Source organism: Osmerus mordax, chromosome 13 (assembly GCF_038355195.1).
Source record: "Osmerus mordax isolate fOsmMor3 chromosome 13, fOsmMor3.pri, whole genome shotgun sequence".
Lineage (NCBI taxonomy): Eukaryota > Metazoa > Chordata > Actinopteri > Osmeriformes > Osmeridae > Osmerus > Osmerus mordax.
This window is the reverse complement of record NC_090062.1, coordinates 11,019,464-11,037,037: the sequence shown is the minus strand read 5'-3', so window position 1 is coordinate 11,037,037 and position 17,574 is coordinate 11,019,464. Positions and strand designations below refer to the sequence as shown.

Here is a 17,574-nt window from a genome sequence, read left to right as displayed (position 1 = left end):
TATCCAATGTGTTAGCATTGTATTAGGCTACTATGTATAATTTATCCCCAAAGGTAAAAAATAATGAATTAAGACGGGAGAATGTATTCTTCTGAATTTATCAAGTTTATTATGCAAAATAACACATTATAAAGACAATTTGAGACATTTTAAAACAATACATAATTCCATACATGTTCATGATTAGCCTATAGATGAAAGTCACCCGTGAGACCCAGTTGTAAAGCTCAATGATAATTCTTGATCATAATGTCTGATTGCGTCTTCAGCTTCTGCCCTGGGTAAAGAAACATACTGTATATATGGCAACATGGCTCCAAAGTTTAACTTACCCAAGATGGCATGTGTAGCCTACTTGGCCATGGGATATCCACAGATGGCAGGTCTACAATGAAATACTTTAAAACTAGTGTGGATAAGCTAACAATTCTCCGTCACATGTTGACGATACCCAACAGGAATCTTCTGAAGCTCGTTCATTGATAATCCATACAATTGTGCACCCTCAGCTTCTAGGAATAAAAGCTCCAACTGCTCAGGTTTACCTTGGGTCCATATGACAGATATATCATTCAGCACTGTTCTCTCTGTAATGCACTGACCTCAGTAGATACTACACAGTTGAGATCAAATTGTCTCAGCATAGTCTGTGTTTTCCCTGCTACCCCTTAGTGCTAAAGTATAAATATAAAAAAATAATGCCATACATTCTAAATAGTCAAAATGAAAGACTCTTAAGATACTTTGTTGAGAGTTAACTAAACCAGAGCAAAATTAGATCCTCGTCGTCACCAGCCTCAGATCGGGGAGAAACAAGTGTTATGAAAACTACAATTAAAATCAATGGGTAAGATGCTCCAGAAACATGGCATTCATGTCGATGAAATTGAACTTTTTAAATTCCATACAATCCTTTGTTCATTTGTTTGTTGTAAGTTACTGAACGGGTAAACAGTGTTTCTTAAGCATAAAATGGTATTGAAGAGAAGCCTTGATAATAAAAGGCTGTGACACACAATGAAAAAAGTTATCCTGCAGCTGTTAGTACAAAATGTTTACAATGAAAAAAAAAAAATGAAAGAAAAAAGTGGAAAACCCTAGATCGAAGGATAAAACCAAAATCCCAAAGGCAACAGATTCCTCTCTCTGGAATCAGTCTATAGGACTTCTGTAAAGTTTCAAATATGATTCTCCATAGACTGAAGCTCCAAGCATCCTTAACAGGCTGAGATGCTCCATGATTGTCTGCAAATCCAGCTGGGATGTGCCAGGCTCCAGTTCCTAAAGGAGTTACCCATAATGTACTTGGATACTATATAGTGCACTTCAAGGCTCAGGCTGTAGGGCAGAGCAGGCCATGGTCAGGTCCTCTATAATGGGGACCATCACAAGCGTACAAAAAGTGCACAATGTCCCTCTCTCCAACTGGTGCAGAGAAAGGCTTCAGGTGTTGAACGCCTTTGAGTACTGATTACTGCTTATTACCTACTATGCCCCCCCCCCCAATCCTGTTTTTAATATTCCACGACCACAGCTCATTAAAAATCTTAAAGTAACTCCTAATCACAAACAGAAGAACTACATTCCTGACATACTCATGTAGACAGATATGGTACTTGTTTGTCTACATCAGTATGTGGAGGAGAGCAGTGGTAATCCAGAGGACCATGACAGGACAGCCTCATCTCGCCCCTGTGTGAGGGAATCCCACTCAAAAATCCGTCCTTCTCAACCCTTGGAGATGCCAGCAGGACAGTGGGATGACCAGTGAGCTGCACCCGGCCTCTGGCCCCTCAGACGGAGAACTCTGCCCCACCGCGGCGAGCACGTGTCATCAGAAGGCGACGCAGACGCAGTCCCGTGAAGGGGTTGAACCACAGCAGGGAGGGGGGGCCTCCAAACACGGTCCTCATCCCCTCCCAGCGGACACGGCGCTCCCAGGTGGGCTTCTCGTTCTTCAGCCGCTCGATCTCCTGCGACACACACACATAATATTTACATTTAGTCATTTAGCAGACGCTCTTATCCAGAGCGACTTACAGTAAGTACAGGGACATTCCCCCGAGGCAAGTAGGGTGAAGTGCCTTGCCCAAGGACACAACGTCATTTTGCACGGCCGGGAATCGAACTGGCAACCTTCAAATTACTAGCCCGATTCCCTAACCGCTCAGCCACCTGACTCCCTGACTCGCTAATATAAGCATTTTTAAAAGCAGGATTGGTACCAGGGAGTACACCTCTCTGAGAGACGTGTAGTTTCCTCTGTGCCATAAACACCAAAGCAATTACAGACATTTAAACCCATGTGCCATCGCCATGGAGTATTCACCGTCCCTTTCACTTTGCTCTAGGCAGCTTGTGTATGCAGAGAGGCACTGGCAACAGTTGTATGCATTCATGGGTACAAAGGGAGCTGGGAGGTCTGAATGATTAGCAGTTCAGTCACACTGGTACATTTGTTTGGAGACTCAACAGTTCCTTACTTTTCTCATCTAGAGGGAGCAGTAACTGAAGGAGTGAGTCAGGCCCTGCAGTAGTATGACTCATTCTCACTATGAACTATTCTTTTTCTGAAGGATGGCGGGAGAGGGAAGGGTGGGGGGTGTGTGTAACAGTAAATCTGCAATGCATACCGTGGTCTCTAGAGGGAGGCAGAGGACAAAGAGCTGACGAGTGCTTATACAGCAAATGCATGTGTGCATCTACAGCCTGGTTGTATTTTTAGATTTATTTCCATTAATTAATTAAAAACATGTGCATTCTCATATTTATTTAAGACCATATTTATGTACAAATCTTGGGTGTCTTAGACTTTAGCACAGTATTGTGTGTGTGCCCTGATTGTGCTTACATTTCAAGGCCTTCCTTGATTGTGGTCTGTATTAGTAGAGCGTGTTCATGTGGGTGGTTGAGGTGGTGTGTATGTGTGGTTGTTTGCGAGAGCGGTGAAGGAACTTTGTGTGTGTGAGAGAGAGAGAGAGAGAGAGAGAGAGACAGAGAGACAGAGCATACATGTATGTGTGTGTGTTTGTGTGATGACTCACCGTCTCATCGTTGCAGATCGAGTGGATTTGGGTCCCGAACATGACAATGGTGAAGAGGAGGAAGAGGACAGCTTCCAGACAGAGGAAAATCATAAGCATGACCGACACGGACGGAGAGAAGTCGCTGCACTCTGCGGGGCAAATGTGATCTGATCAATACACCCGTTAGGACAGTCATAGAATCTGAAGCCGATACCACTCTGAAGTTACATTCCTTTACAGCATTATTATTAACACCGAGACCATTGAGACATGACACATGACTACAGTCAGCATTTCCTACAACACAACCAAAGTCACAATTCCTGTGATAGGGTTTGACAGTTCACCCCCCCCCCATTTCCCCTGCTCCCTCCTGTGCTATAAACATGTGCTGTGCCGTGTCAACCTGGTGGAAGTCTGTGTGTCGGATGAAATACTGTTCTCATCTACTGGTTCATGTCTACAGGCGGACCCACGAGGGAAGCTAAGATGGATGGTGGCTGTGAGGTGTTGCTGCTGCGGGCGGAGCAGTAATCACCTGCACTTTCACATCCTCTCAGGATCTGATCATGAACCACAACACAATGTCTGCTGTGGGAACGCATGAACTACGGCGGCTGTCGTATTGCCTTTCTCTTAGTTTTCCTTTGAAGCAGGTGGTAGGCAGGAGAGGTGAAACTCACCGTTCCACTGGACCTGGACACAGGTGAAGAAGTGGAAGACACTGAGGCCCAAGGCGTGGGCTGAGATCAAGGCTACGTACATCTGCAGGGAGGCAGAGAGAGAGAGATAGTCATGATGTGAGCGCAAGGGAGAGGGAATACATTTAAAAAAGAAGAAACAGCAGGGAGAGTAAAGGAAACGGCGATGGAGAGACAAAGACAAAATAATTGGGAAGGGAAAGTAAGAATATGTGTTAAAAGGTGGCTCTCCCTCCACTTACAGTAAACAGCACAAAGAACTTCTGATTCTTCTCCCCTACACAGTTGTTCACCCAGGGACAGTGGTGGTCCATCTTGCAGATGCATCTCTTACAAATACTGGAGGGAAAAGAGACAAACCACAGTGCTCCGTCAGGGGCCTGCCCATCTGCCAGCTGATGAAAACATGTCCATATCTGTCTCAAATGAGCTAGAAAGCTAATAAACAGACACGTTCCTTCATGGAATTAAATACGCTGCAATAAAAAAAAAAAATCTTTACGCAATCGCTGCTACGCTTGAACTGCGATGACACATTTATTTCTCCACTAACAGATGATGAATTAGACTGGGGTCCACAGACGACGTAAAAACATTGGTGGTAAAATGCAGGATTGTTGGCACAGTCCCCTGAGCCGTTTCAGGAAGTAAACCTCCTTATTAACCTCCCCTGAAGAGAAGAGCCCATTTCCTGTCCTCCCTCTGTTTAATGTCACAGCTCAAATTGCTCCACAATTAAACTGCTATTTCCACCTGTCAATAACCCATTCATTTGAGGTAGACGAATGAGAATCTAGATTGTTGTAGAGATGCAGAGCAACATGTGGTTTAGAAATGTAATGTCTCACTTCCTAGATTTGTCAGGAGCAAATTTTGAATTGCACAGAGTGAATGTACTAAATAATTGACTAGATCAAACAGGCAGTGTTTGTCATAGCAAGTGTGTGTGGTGTGTAGTCCATCATGACGCACCTGCAGTGATGAGCCCTCTCAGGCTTGATGCTACAGCACTTGGGGCATTTGTAGATGACCTCCCCTGGCTTCAGCTGCAGGCTGTCCATGTACTCCTTGGTGGCGTTGCCTTTGGGAACAGCACCCTGGAGGAGGAACCAGGAACATAGGGAATGGAGCTGATTAGTAACATAACCACAATGATCATTATTTTAAAAAATACAACTGCATTTGATTTAAAGATATCCTTACTGCAGTCATTTTGGAAAGGTCACAGTCACTATAGCTATACTGACCCTTTAGCACTCTAATAAAGGGTCCGTCTTGGCCTCTCTCTAATTCTCTCACTCTCTTTGACACCAAGAATGAAAGAGACCTGATGAGTTAAAGGTTGTCAGATTGGCTTAACATCCCAGTGACAGCTCCCTCAGATGATACTTAATGAACAGCGCATGATACAGTGATATCAAGTTAGCCAAATGAAAGGAATGAATGTGTACCACATATTCAGCAGGTCTTTGGCAGCTAAATAAACCTCTCCTAGCCTAACCAGACACTATCTGCTTCTCAGAGCTCAGGTTTGTGATACCTAGTTCAAGCAGTGCCATGATTACCCAATATACTGTATGTGCACACACACATATATTACAGACATTATACTATTATAAATATTAACATTTCCATTTTGGCTAGTATATAATTATAGCCTACCCTAGAACACTCTTCTAACAGCGTTTTACTGTAGGAGTGCAGTGATCACGCTACAAGCTTCAAAGCAGCATGGCGGAGCCCTTCACTGTGAGAGGGTTGGTAGGGGGCAGGGGGATTAGCACTGCTGACACTGATATCGGATTAACCTGCTCTGCCTTCTCCTTCTCCTCCCAACCAACCTATCACAGACATGCATGGGCCTCCCATCCACCACCTCCCAGCACTGACAAGTACTGGGAGGTACTTTTATTATTTGCATCTGAATAGTATCTGCTCCCTAACCCTCGCCACACCCTCCCTGCCGCTCCCTTACCGGGTCAGTCAGCATGGCGCGCAGGTGCGAGCTCAATGCCAGCACGGCCAGCGAGTTGAAGGCTGCTCCATTGAGCAGCGAGTACCAGAAGCTCTTTCCAGGCAGCAGCATGACGAAGTTGACCACAAAGTTGGCGTAGAGCACCATGAACCAGGTCATGAAGGCACACACAATGCCACAGCTGTCCTGGATGAACCACACCTGCTCTGCTGCCTCCGCCCCTGCGGGGGCCAGCCCCACCCCCGCCACGGCCCCCGCCTCCTCATCGCTGGGCGCCACCAGCAGCGGGTGGTGCTGCTCCATGTCCCGTAGACGGTGGGCTGACGACTGCATCCTACACCCTGGGCGGAGGGAAGGAGGGAGGGAGGGAGAGAGAGAGAGGGGGGGGAATAAGGGACAGAGAAAAAGACTGAATAGAAGAATGGAGAGGTGGATGGGAGGCAGAGACAGTAAAGCAGACAGCAGGACAGTGAAGCACACAAGTGTCTCACTGATGTCAACATCCTTCACCAAGACAATAGGCCTAGGCCAGACAAGATTTTACACAGACTTGGTAGAAGGAATCTAAATCCATCACCCAAACTAGTATAGCCCTTCCAGAAACATATCACCCCCAGGGGTCAGTCAACCTTATCCTTACAAGCCATAACCCAACCCCTCCCTCCCCCTTGCTGTACTGTGAAATAAGAGAGAGCATGGGAGATGTAGGGTATAAACCTCAATCCATTTAGATGGCTCCTGTGGCCCACTCTGGGAGACATGAGGCAAGGAGGACGTATTTGGTTGTGTGAAGGGCAGGGAGGAGTCGAGCAGTCAACGTGAGACGCTCCAGGAAACTGCTCAGAGATAAATGGATGACCTAGAACCTTCAGGGGCGAGCCATACTGAGGTGGAGGTGTGTGAGTGTGTGAGACAAGAACTATAAATAACCTCTGGACTCCCATGCAGGTGTCATGCTGACCTACCATGCTGCAGCTAGGCTAACCAAACTAGGCCTAGGTCCCCTCAAGGTATGAAGAAACAAGAACAGTCTCCAGCTCAAAAAACAGCTCACCCACAGACAATAACGGTTTTATTTATTATTTACCCAAGAATCGGATTTCCATCCATGCGTCCGTCATGCACTACACAACAGCTTTGTGCACTTCAAAAGGGCTGTTCTCTAAATTTAGCATCCATCTAGCTTGCTATCAAATAATTCTGCCAAGTAGAGGACAGGCCTGATTTGAGTTTCTACTCAGACACAATCAATAAACTACTCCAAGCACTGACACCAACATTTGTCATTACAGAGGTAAGAGGGAGCAGCCGTGCCCAGACTCCCCTGCCAGCCAGGACCGTCCCAGCCTTCCTCCAAGCTTTAATTGAAACATCAAGTGGTTCACTGATGTGTGTAATGTTAAGAAGTGTGAATGGTGTGGCATTGGAGTGTGCCGGCCTCTAATTCAAACTACCGCTGTGTGTCATGGTTTCACACCTGCTTATTAAACATCACCGCACTGCAAATGAACTTCTGCAGGCTCTGCGAGTTCCCCAGGGTGATGAATACAAGTCAGGGGTGTTTCCTTGAGCACGTTACCCATGCCTGATTCTGAAAGTGTCTCGAGGGTTCTGCTACTTTCTCTCGGGGCATTTAAATCAAACAAGACGTTTCCATGAATGCCCTGCTGTGCTGGCTCAGGGGGGCAGTCGATCTTCAGCTGACTAGGCCTGTCTGCAAATACCAGACGGCTCCAAAACCTTTTGTATAGAAGGAAGACCTGATGCCTGGTAACTTGAGCTGTGGTTTCTTTGCAATATGGCTAGTAAATACAAGCCGTTCCTTGACTTGACGGAAATACTGTAGAACTATGCACTTCTGATCATTTCCTTATCCACCATTTGTACGTCGCTTTGGGTAAGTGTCTGCTAACCGAATAGAATGCCAATGTAGGAACATTCAGCGTTTGCATATCAACAAGGATTGGTAAAAATGCAAATTGGACGAGAACAAAAAGAACAGGGCCAGAATGGAGCAGGAGAATACAGAGGAGGCTGAGACCAATGAATGCCGGATTTGAGTCATTTGAAAGAAAGACTACTGGCTGATGTCTCCAAAGCAAGTTGTTTGGTTGGAGTGATGAGATGTTGCTCTCTCCCAAGGCCCTAAGGACCTCCCTGAAAATACCTCACTTTTTCAACTGACAAAATTCATGCACTGGCCTTGCTGGATCCAATATAACTGCTATACAAAAGGCCCCCTGCCAACCCAGACGGAGGGAAATGGGTCAGGGTAAATTTGGCAACATCAAACCATGTAACACAAAGCTGGGGGGGGGTACTTTGCAGCTAACGGGTGCCAGCTCCCACATCCCTCAACCTACTGGGGTGCAGAAACATTCTATTCTGGGTGAAAACATAGTTCAATGTTTCCTTTAGGATTTTTCTCAGCAGAAAGGCCATTTCTAATTCTGAAGCAGCAAAATGTACAACTGAAACACTGCAGACGCATTTTCATTTCACCAAATCCTCACCAGACACCCCAAAACAAAGGAAATAACCCAAACTTGGAAAGCCAAGTGGAAAAAAGTAGTAGCCTATATAGTGGCAAGTGAACAACAACTATAGGCTTTCCTCGTTAGCTTAAGAGGGACTCCCAGTAGCTTGCCAGGTGGAGCACTAGAGTACAGTATGCCAGTATTTGAGTAACAGGTTAATCCTGTCTGCTGCTTCCCAACCTACTGTGAGCCAACGCCTGGCCTCAACGCTGTCCGTCTGGGAGCGTTTCATAACAGTGACGCCACAACTGGCTGCACAGGCACAGTGATCTGGATGTCAAGCATAACATATAGTTACTGGCAATTTCTGGTGTTAAATCTATAATACAAACTTATCTCCACCATTCCTTTCAAAGAATCTGAAAAAGCTGTCTCTGTCTTTAATAAAAGGAAGTTTGTGCTGCCCGGTTATAGCTGTATTGATTACCCCTGGCCAGTGGAAGCTGGTCCATTAGGGCTTGTGCAGCTGCTAGTCCAGCTGTCTGCCCTCTCAGAGGGCAGAGTGTCAGGGGCCTCCATGCCCCCTGCTAAACCCCCTAAGGAGGCTACTGAACCAGGCCTGGCATCTCAGCAGTCACACTGGAAAAGGTCACCCGTCTGCCCTATCACCAGACTGCGGGTGCACTTCGAGACACTTAGCTGACAAAAGGGAAACTTAGCACAAGGGTAAGGCCACCTGTAGACAAAACATGTCTTTATAAAACACCCTCTACCTAGGCTGGGTTTGGCATCCTGGGTTTACATTACATAAACATACATTAACCCGACAAGGCCTAATTGTTTACATAAGAGTACTAATGTGTGCATCATTTAAAGGAAAGACCCTCAGGTCAGTCTGTGACTCACCTCACAGTCTTGTCCTCACAGCTGCATCTGGTCTACCATTGGCCAGATTTCAGGGTGGAAGGGAAGCTGTCTGCACCGCAACATCCAGATACCTGCATGTGTACACACACACACGCACACACAGACTCAAGACCAGTCCTTCTCACCCCCCCCCCCCCCCCCTTGGAAAAGGAAACAATCCAGCCCATCCTAACATAATCTGAATCAAAACGAGCAAAATACTCGTCTGTTCCTCCCTCTTAACGTTACACACCAGGAGACATAAGAAGAAAGTGTGTCAGCATTGTGAGTGCCTTGCAGTGCATTGTCCTACCTACAATAGAGGAATATGAACTCCCAGAGACCTGTTTACAGCTTCAGGTTTCAATACAACACCGAGCTACTTATTTTGACCATTCAACTACTCTACCTCCTGTTTTATTTCCCTGTAGAAAGGCAAACTCCTAAATGTAGCAATAAGTTCAACCTGCCAAAGACAATGATGGTGCACTTCTACTCAGCCATCATTGAGTCCATCCTCACCTCCTCCATCACCGTCTGGTACGCTGCTGCCACTGCCAAGGACAAGAGCAGACTGCAGCGTATCATCCGTACTGCTGAGAAGGTGATTGGCTGCAATCTGCCTACCCTCGAGGACCTGCACACCTCGAGGACCCTGAGGCGAGCGAGGAAGATTGTGGCCGACTCCTCCCACCCTGGACACTCCCTGTTTCAGTCACTCCCCTCCGGCAGAAGGCTGCGGTCTATCAGGACCAATACCTCACGCCACAAAAACAGTTTCTTCCCTTCCGCTGTTGGCCTCTTCAACAAGGCCAAGGGACCACACTGACTCAAATGACTTATTGCTTAAAACACACTGCTTTTGCACTGCACCACAACATGGTATCTTGTACATTTGTATTTTTTGTAATATTTGTATTTTTGTATTTTTATATTGTAATTTACGGCAACTTATATTTATCCCACTTAGTACTGCTAGTTTATGTACCCTTAGTATAGTTAGTCCACATATTTAAATTTTAGGTACATGTTTATTGTATGCACCTTCCTGCCAAAGCAAATTCCTTGTCTGTGCAAACTTTCATGGCGAATAAATCCCTTTCTGATTCTGATTCTGATTCTGATAATACCAAGTAAGACTGCCCACTCTTGTGGTATCAGTATTGGGAAGCTTCAAGCTCTACTTTCCTTTGCTTTTAGAGAACTAAATGATTTTCAATAGTGGGCTACTAATAATCACCCGACAGTCACGCCCCTGAACTGAGGTTGAGCTCGGCTAATTAAAACGCAGGCTAAAAACTCAACTAGCCATAGTGCTAGTCAAGTACACGCTCCACACATAACCTTAAGCTAATTGCTAGTCAAAACAGAAGTTTTACTATCAAGCTAGTTGTAAATGCTGCGAATCACGATCTTCCGGACAGAAATGGTTCTGCAGCAGCTACCTGATGATGGAATTTCGACGTTAGCAGGCACCGACATTAGCTAGGTAGCTTAAGTAATAGGATTTGGTTGTACTTTTTTCACCTGTTAGCTACTAGCCTAGTGAAAGAAGAATGCTCTCGTCAGGCAGGATCATCTCACTGTGTTATTGCAGAGAATGCAGACTTACAACAATTAGCTAGCATTACAAGTCAGTTGCTCGAGATCTTAACGTTACCCCGGTGTTCCGCAGTACAGTGCCCATTCTGCCCAATAAGCAAGCAATGACCCTCCCTAGTGCTAGCTAATGTTAGCTAGTAATGTGAAAACGGGCAGGTTAAGCTAGCTACAGTAGGCTACTTGACAGCAGGACAAGCTTGCATTGAAAACTGATTTTGTCAGTGGCTTCTTACCGCAGTATCCTTTAGTTCCAGGAGGGACTGTAATTGGACGTACTCAAAAAAGTACAAAGACGGAGAACCAATTTAGCTGATTACAAGATAACCGATACTACACTGATTCCACACGCAAACCAACCTCCCCCCCAGCTCATACACACACACTAACAGCTGAGTGGCTGAAAAGCCTTCCGGATTCTTTCGATTCTTTCCGCACTCATCTCTGATTTAGTATTTCTGTCTCAACAGCGTCACCCCGAGGGTGAAATCTAATCTAGCAGCTATTGGAAATAGTAAATCGCTTCTCCACCTAGAGGCGCTATTGAACTTTAAAGCGGCATTACTTCGTCCAGTAAGAAAACAAAATGACCATGCAGAGCTCCCAGTGTAATTACTATAACGAGTTTAAGTAAGTAGTTTAATCAATGTATTATAATTGACAAATGTAGTTTTTTAACTTTAACTTTTTAACTTTAACTTGGAATATTGGTGTGCCTTAATCTAAGTATGCGGTACTTTGTCTGGTGTATCTAGTCAGGTGTAAGGTGATGGCAGTTTGTTAATAGCGTGTTAGTGTCCAAGTTTGACATTACACTGTTGTTCTGACATTCTGACAATTTGTTTGTATTATAATACAAATCTATTGCTCTATCATACTCATCTTGTTTTTGTAATTTCCTGAATGTGTTAATGTAGCTGTGTACAGTCGTTTCTGAGACCTAATGCCTGAGTGAAGGCCTCCAAGTCTCCTGTGAGTGGTACTATCATACCTCCATGCCTCGGTGAGGCTGCAGACTTTCCCCAGTAGGGTGCAGCATGCTGGGCTTACCCAACCCCTCACATGCCTTCCCTGAGGGGGATTAAGACCTGGGATAAATCATTTCCATTTCCCACCTCGCAGCTGGGCACTAGGACCTGAGGGCTTCTGTCCTCCCCTGTCCTGCTCCAGGATCTATTCCAGCCGTCTGCCCGCCTAGCAATCCTTTCAAAGCAGCTTAACGGCTGAAGCAGGGCTGGAGGCCTTTCTATTGACATCTTCTCCATTACTGCGAGATGAACAACTAGCTGCATATGTATGAACAGTTAGAACTACCATGGCCCCATAGGCCTCGTCCTGCCTAACAGCCCTGTACCTCACATCAAGGACCTACTTGTAGGCCCTTTCTCTGCAACCAAGGCATGCAGCGGTATTTGATTTGGACATTTGACTCAATCAGATTTCTGCTTTTGATTAAATAATAAATGCAAAGTGCTCATGTTGCAGCATCTGTGCATTATAACGCTGGCCACATCCGGGCCAGGAGTGCATTGAAGTTGAGCATCGTTGAGTGGAGTAGAGTGAATCTGTGATGTGATGTGACCAGAGCACGTCCACTAGTGTGTGTGTGTCTGTGTGTGTGTGTGTGTGTGTGTGTAAGGGATGAGAGGAGATGAAAGGCTTGGCTTACATCAGAGAGGGTGAGTTGCACATGAGGAAGAGGCCACTCCCCAGACTAAAGTCAGTGTAATTATCACACAAAAAGGCCTGTCATCAGGAAATACATCTCCAGTGGCTGAGCCAAGCTCGGCCAGTCCTGAGCTGCTGTTAGGCATGCTTCCAGATACATAATCAGACATAGAAATGGTTTGGGTGTCAAAGAACATGGTGGGATATAATCACAGATTAATTGTGTGTGTCGCACATGAGATTATGTAGGCTGTTTAAAACACAATGTAACACTTTTAGGCACGTTTATGGAGTCTGCTGCATGTGATGACAAAGATGCATAATTTCTCTGTATCTCATGAAGTATGCTGGCCTGTGTGTAAGAATGACCTTGCCCCTCTTTCCCTACACCACCACCCCCCCCCCCCCCAAACTACCAAACAAGAGATAAGAGAAAGAGGGGGGATGGTGGGAGGAAGACATGGAGGGAAGGAGTAGGTGGGAGGATATATACCTCCTTACTCTCACCTCAGGTTCTATAGCTGGCACTGGTGAAAGATGTGATAGGATTAGAGTTAAGTCATCTACTAGCAGATGCCCCAGCTCCTTTGGGCTCATCTCTGCTAAGCATGGAAAGCTCCTAACGCACTAGAGAAGCTTACTCAAAAAAAAAAAGGCCAAGAGGCCAAGAGTGAGGAAATCAGCCAACCCCATTGGAGATCTGCTTCCATACTGTAGACCTTGCCAAGTATCTAAGAGAATATGAGGGTTGGATGGGGTGAGATTCACCAACCAGATACAGGTCTGTGAAGCTCTAAACCAACATTGGAGCTGGGTATTTTTTTTTTATATCTTCCAAGTTCCGAGTGCTGCATGAAATTCTGCCTACAATCGATACAAAGTTTATGGAGCTTTTAGGGCAACCAGACTTCCGCTTTTACAGGAGGAATGGGCACTGCAGAATGTGTGTGCCTGTGTGTGCCTGTGTGTGTGTGTTCCAAGTGTCGACTAAGGATACTCCTCAGTCAAGACCTTGGCGTAGTAAAGGTGTGACTCATGGCTCACCCTAAGCTGCGTGCTTTGCCGTGTGAGAGGCCACCTAGTGTGCATCTCCAGAGTGGATGAAATCACATCAATAATTCAATAAAGACAGACTTCCTCTGTCTCCCTCTCATCCTCTTCTTTTTCCCTCTTTCTCTCCCTCTCCCTGATGCACTGTCCTCTTTCTTTCTGACTGACTGAACCTTCATGGCTCCAGAAAAATCCTGCTCTCTGCTTCTTAATCCACCTGAAACCACACACACACTCACACACACACAAAAACATACTCAACCACTTACACTAACACGATCAAAAAATATTTGCAACCTCTTTTTTTAACATCAGAACAGGCCAAAGTAATGGAGGGCTTTTAAGATGTTTTCTTTTTTAGAAACAAGACATCCAGCCATTGCTTTTGAATGAGAGATTAGGCTTGAAGGCTTGGTAATCCTGCTGGAAGGATGGATGGTCAGGACTGAAATAAATGTTACTGTGATGATTATCTTACTGTAGTGCTGTCTCTGTCATGTGATCCTGAAACAATTCACACACAGACACACAGATACACACACTGGTTCACTTGCTGTCTAAGGGGAATATCATATGGGGAATATCATTGTGTCTGTGATTGAGTGCTGATGCAGGGAGTGGCACAAGGGCTTATATTTGTAACTGTGAAATCTGTGTCAACATGTGTTGTGTACAGTATGTGAGTGCATGTCTGTGTTTGTATGGTGGAGGATGTGTGAATGTGGGTGCTAAAGTAAAGGAAAAAAGAGTGTGGTAATCTAGTTCCAAGCACTTTCCTGAAGCATCTATCGGGTCATAGTGAGAAGGAAAGAGGCAGGAAAGACTGTCTCCATTAAAAGGGGCATTAGTGGGCATTATGGTGCTGATCCCACTAATCTGGATCATGGAGGTTGCAGATCATTTTACAGCCAGAGCTAGCTACCCCATACCCCATTCTGTCCTATTCCACTCAGCTGTGAGCCCACACCCATCTTTATAGCTATGCTTGGTTGTAACTATACGTATAAAGGTCTGTCCTTTCCAAGCTGGTGCTACATAAAAAGGGAAGACGCTTAAAAGCGACTGGGTGCTATAGGTGGTACTGAACATCTGTATATTATTTTTGCCAGCAAAGCTGGTAAGAGGGGTTTAAACAAGCATCTACTGTATAACAGAGGAGAAGAAAATTAGCATAAATATGTATGAAACGTTTGACTGAATAAATACATACATTTGGTTCCTTGATGATTAGAATTGCTGATGACAAGCTTGATAGAGTTGTTAGGGAACCACTGAAATGTTTCACTGGGGGTTTTAAACACAAACCATATGCAGCTGCAAAAGAGTTGATCCAATTTAGACGGTAGGGCTCAAGTTAGCCTCATCAACTGCACACTGTCAAAAATTACTAAATCCAAAAGAATGAATGAAAAGCTCTCATACACACACACACAAACACACACCATTAGAGGAGCTGTGTGACCCCTTCGTGCCCGGACCCTGTGGAACACATCTCCAGCATGTCTTACTCATTCTCTATGCAGAGAACATGCTATGCATCATTGCGAGTCTGCATCATTACCAGTCTGAATACAGCAATAAGACACAACCAATCAGAAAATAGTAATCCTATCAAGGTTTACAGCCACTGACTGAGAAAAGAAACAGTGATTAAGCAGTGTGTTTATGTAGGGTGGTTCAACAACATTCTCTGTGTATAGTGGACAATGTGGGGTAGCCCATATTCTTGAAGTGAAGACAAAAGTGTATGGTTCGTACATGCCAATATTTACAGCTAACTAGGTTTGGTCATTGCTCTGAAACGGCATTTGCAGTACAAGAGACAAACATACCTGATTTTTAAGAAGCATTACTGCAGCTTTTTACTATTACTGAAAAGCTTTATTGTGGAGGTAAGTGAGAAGCCTCAAAATTATATGGAGTCATAATTAATCTCCCCAAAAAAGTTTTTAAGGAGCAAGCATTTAGACGAGTAGTTGCAAATGGTGATTGAACATGATGGAGTACACACCAAGCAGGGTCCTTGAAAACGGTGAAACCAAGAAAAAAGCATGTACTCATTACTGAAGGTCACATAGCCGGCATCATCTGGAAATATAAACACCTTGCCAACCCAATGAGAAGGACCTTCTCACGTAAGCTACGTAAGCTACCCAACCACTCTTTATCATGGACCTCATGATGGGCTCAAAGTCAAGGACGAGCACAGGCTAGGATGGGGTGTATGAGTATATGATTACGTGCAGATTGAATTGAACATTAAGAGCGTCCGTTGGGGGACACAGTCAGTCTGGTTGATGGTGTAAATTGGAAACAGATAGAGCGGCTATGCGTAGGGAGGAAGAGGCACTGAGCAATCAGCCAGAGAGGGAGATTTGGAGCTAAGCTGGACCACTTCAGAAAATGTCCTCCGAACTGAGTGGGTAGTATCAAACAGATGAGGTGAAGAAGTTGAACTGCATTCTGGGAAACGAGACAGACTTCTTACGTGATTAGGAAAGAAGGGTGAAAATAACCAGACTGATCTTCAGTTGAAATTGATGAGTGACAGGATGTAAACAGGAGTTTTCCTTAACCAGAACCTCTCAGACATGCAACATAGTACACACCGCTGATGGAAAGCCTCCCCAGAAATACCCAGGATTGCCCATTAGAAGGCTTGGGGTGGATGCCAATCTAACAATAAACACGTTCTGTTGTTGTCACACACACAAACTGACGGTGATCTCTAACCTTTGCACAGCAACAATGGATAAGTTGGCAGTCACTCCACACCCAACAGGCTTTAATGGCTTGAGTGAGATGCAGTGTTGGACACATGCAGTGTTGGACCATTTCAGATCACATCTGTTTGATAAGAAGGAATGTGATATATGATCTTAAATGTTTTCAGTCAAAAAGCAAACCAGGTCTTTGTTGATTAGAAATGGTTATTTACTCCATCACTGTCTTAATGCACAATATCTAAACATGATGACAATATTCTTGTGTTGTCTCATGTACCCAGTTTCAACCAAATGTTAAGACTTGAATTCTAAGCAAAGTGGGCTACCACCTTACTTGCTGCCCTGAGATGATTTAGGATAGGTTATGGTCTAGCATATTAGGAATGAGAACAAGGGATGAAGTTCATTCTTTCGTTGCTTCAGAATTCTGTATCCTTGCAAATCCTTTATTGTACCATATCTTTATTGCACATCATTTCATGTGATTATTTTCTACAAACAATGTGAAAGGTGAATCTTTAATTCCCACTCCACACACACACACAAATAATAATATTCTGTATTTCAGGACTAGAGTCCAGAACACCACCACAGCTGGTGTTGTCTTATGCAACACAAATAATGTCAAGCCGCTTCTCAGCGTGTCTCTGTGCTAGTGGCCATCAGCCAAACACATCAGCCTCTACCTCATTAGGCTTCAACCGCTTCAATAATGCAAAAAGAGCAATCCGGCAAACAGCTTAGTCTGATCTGCGTTTCACCTCTCAACACAGCAGGATTCAGACAAGAAAACACAGTATTGATATCCGTCTAGATAACATTTGGCATCACTACGCACACATGAACTCATGCATGCAAGCACACATTTAGGTACACACACTGTTAAGCACTCCTCTAAGCATACACACACCTGGCACGCACATACCCACACATACAATACTTTGGGCATTAAGAGTGCAGGTTCTTCTTCTCTTATTTTTTAAACGTCTTTACAACTTTATTTATAAGAACAGTTGTCTCTCAAAAGTTTGTCTATTGAAGAAAAATCTTACAAAAGTGCATAAAATAAAAAGTATTTGTCCAGATATTTGTCTTATAAAAGATTTATTTTATTTTATGACCCCTGTCAGAACAGGAATTTTTCATTGCAGCTCTAAGCATCAGCATCATCAGCATCATCACCATCACATAGGTATCCCCTGGCTGAGAAAGGAACTAACCAATCACGAGGTATATTCGTTGGAAATGGTGGGTGACTAACCAATCAGGGAAGCCCCAAGCACTACTCGTCAACTATTACAGCCTACAGCCAAATGATTCCATCTTGTTGTACGCGCATGTGACCGCAGAAGGCGCTTAGTGGTTTTTAAACATCAACCAGCGAAGGTGCTGAAGTGGACAGCTCCCTTACCAAGGAAAAAATATACGGCGGCGATGAGACGGTGA

At 44.7% G+C, this 17,574-nt stretch overlaps 1 protein-coding gene across 2 annotated transcripts; it reads right to left on the bottom strand.

The window, feature by feature from the left end:
• Positions 1-86: 86 nt before the first annotated feature.
• Positions 87-11,081, bottom strand: zdhhc7 (zinc finger DHHC-type palmitoyltransferase 7). 2 transcript variants are annotated; one of them, XM_067248895.1, is made up of 8 exons: positions 10,921-11,081; positions 9,086-9,177; positions 5,703-6,111; positions 4,700-4,824; positions 3,970-4,066; positions 3,710-3,791; positions 3,045-3,175; positions 87-1,973 (listed from the first exon to the last, which is right to left on the bottom strand). In XM_067248895.1, exons 3-8 carry the CDS (start codon positions 6,033-6,035, stop codon positions 1,794-1,796), a joined length of 948 nt encoding a protein of 315 aa, XP_067104996.1. In that variant the 5' UTR covers positions 6,036-6,111; positions 9,086-9,177; positions 10,921-11,081; the 3' UTR covers positions 87-1,793. The 2 variants fall into 2 exon arrangements, with proteins under 2 accessions (XP_067104996.1, XP_067104995.1); XM_067248894.1 differs by having other exon boundaries at positions 5,703-6,043.
• Positions 11,082-17,574: the final 6,493 nt, after the last annotated feature.

Excerpts from the sequence above, each read along its gene's own strand:
- zdhhc7 (XM_067248895.1), bottom strand. The coding sequence starts at position 6,035 with ATGCAGTCGTCAGCCCACCGTCTACGGGACATGGAGCAGCACCACCCG. Across the intron at positions 4,825-5,702 it reads GCGCCATGCTGACTGACCCG|GGTGCTGTTCCCAAAGGCAA; the intron begins GTAAGGGAGCGG and ends TTCCTCCTCCAG. Across the intron at positions 3,176-3,709 it reads TGTCCAGGTCCAGTGGAACG|AGTGCAGCGACTTCTCTCCG; the intron begins GTGAGTTTCACC and ends TTTGCCCCGCAG.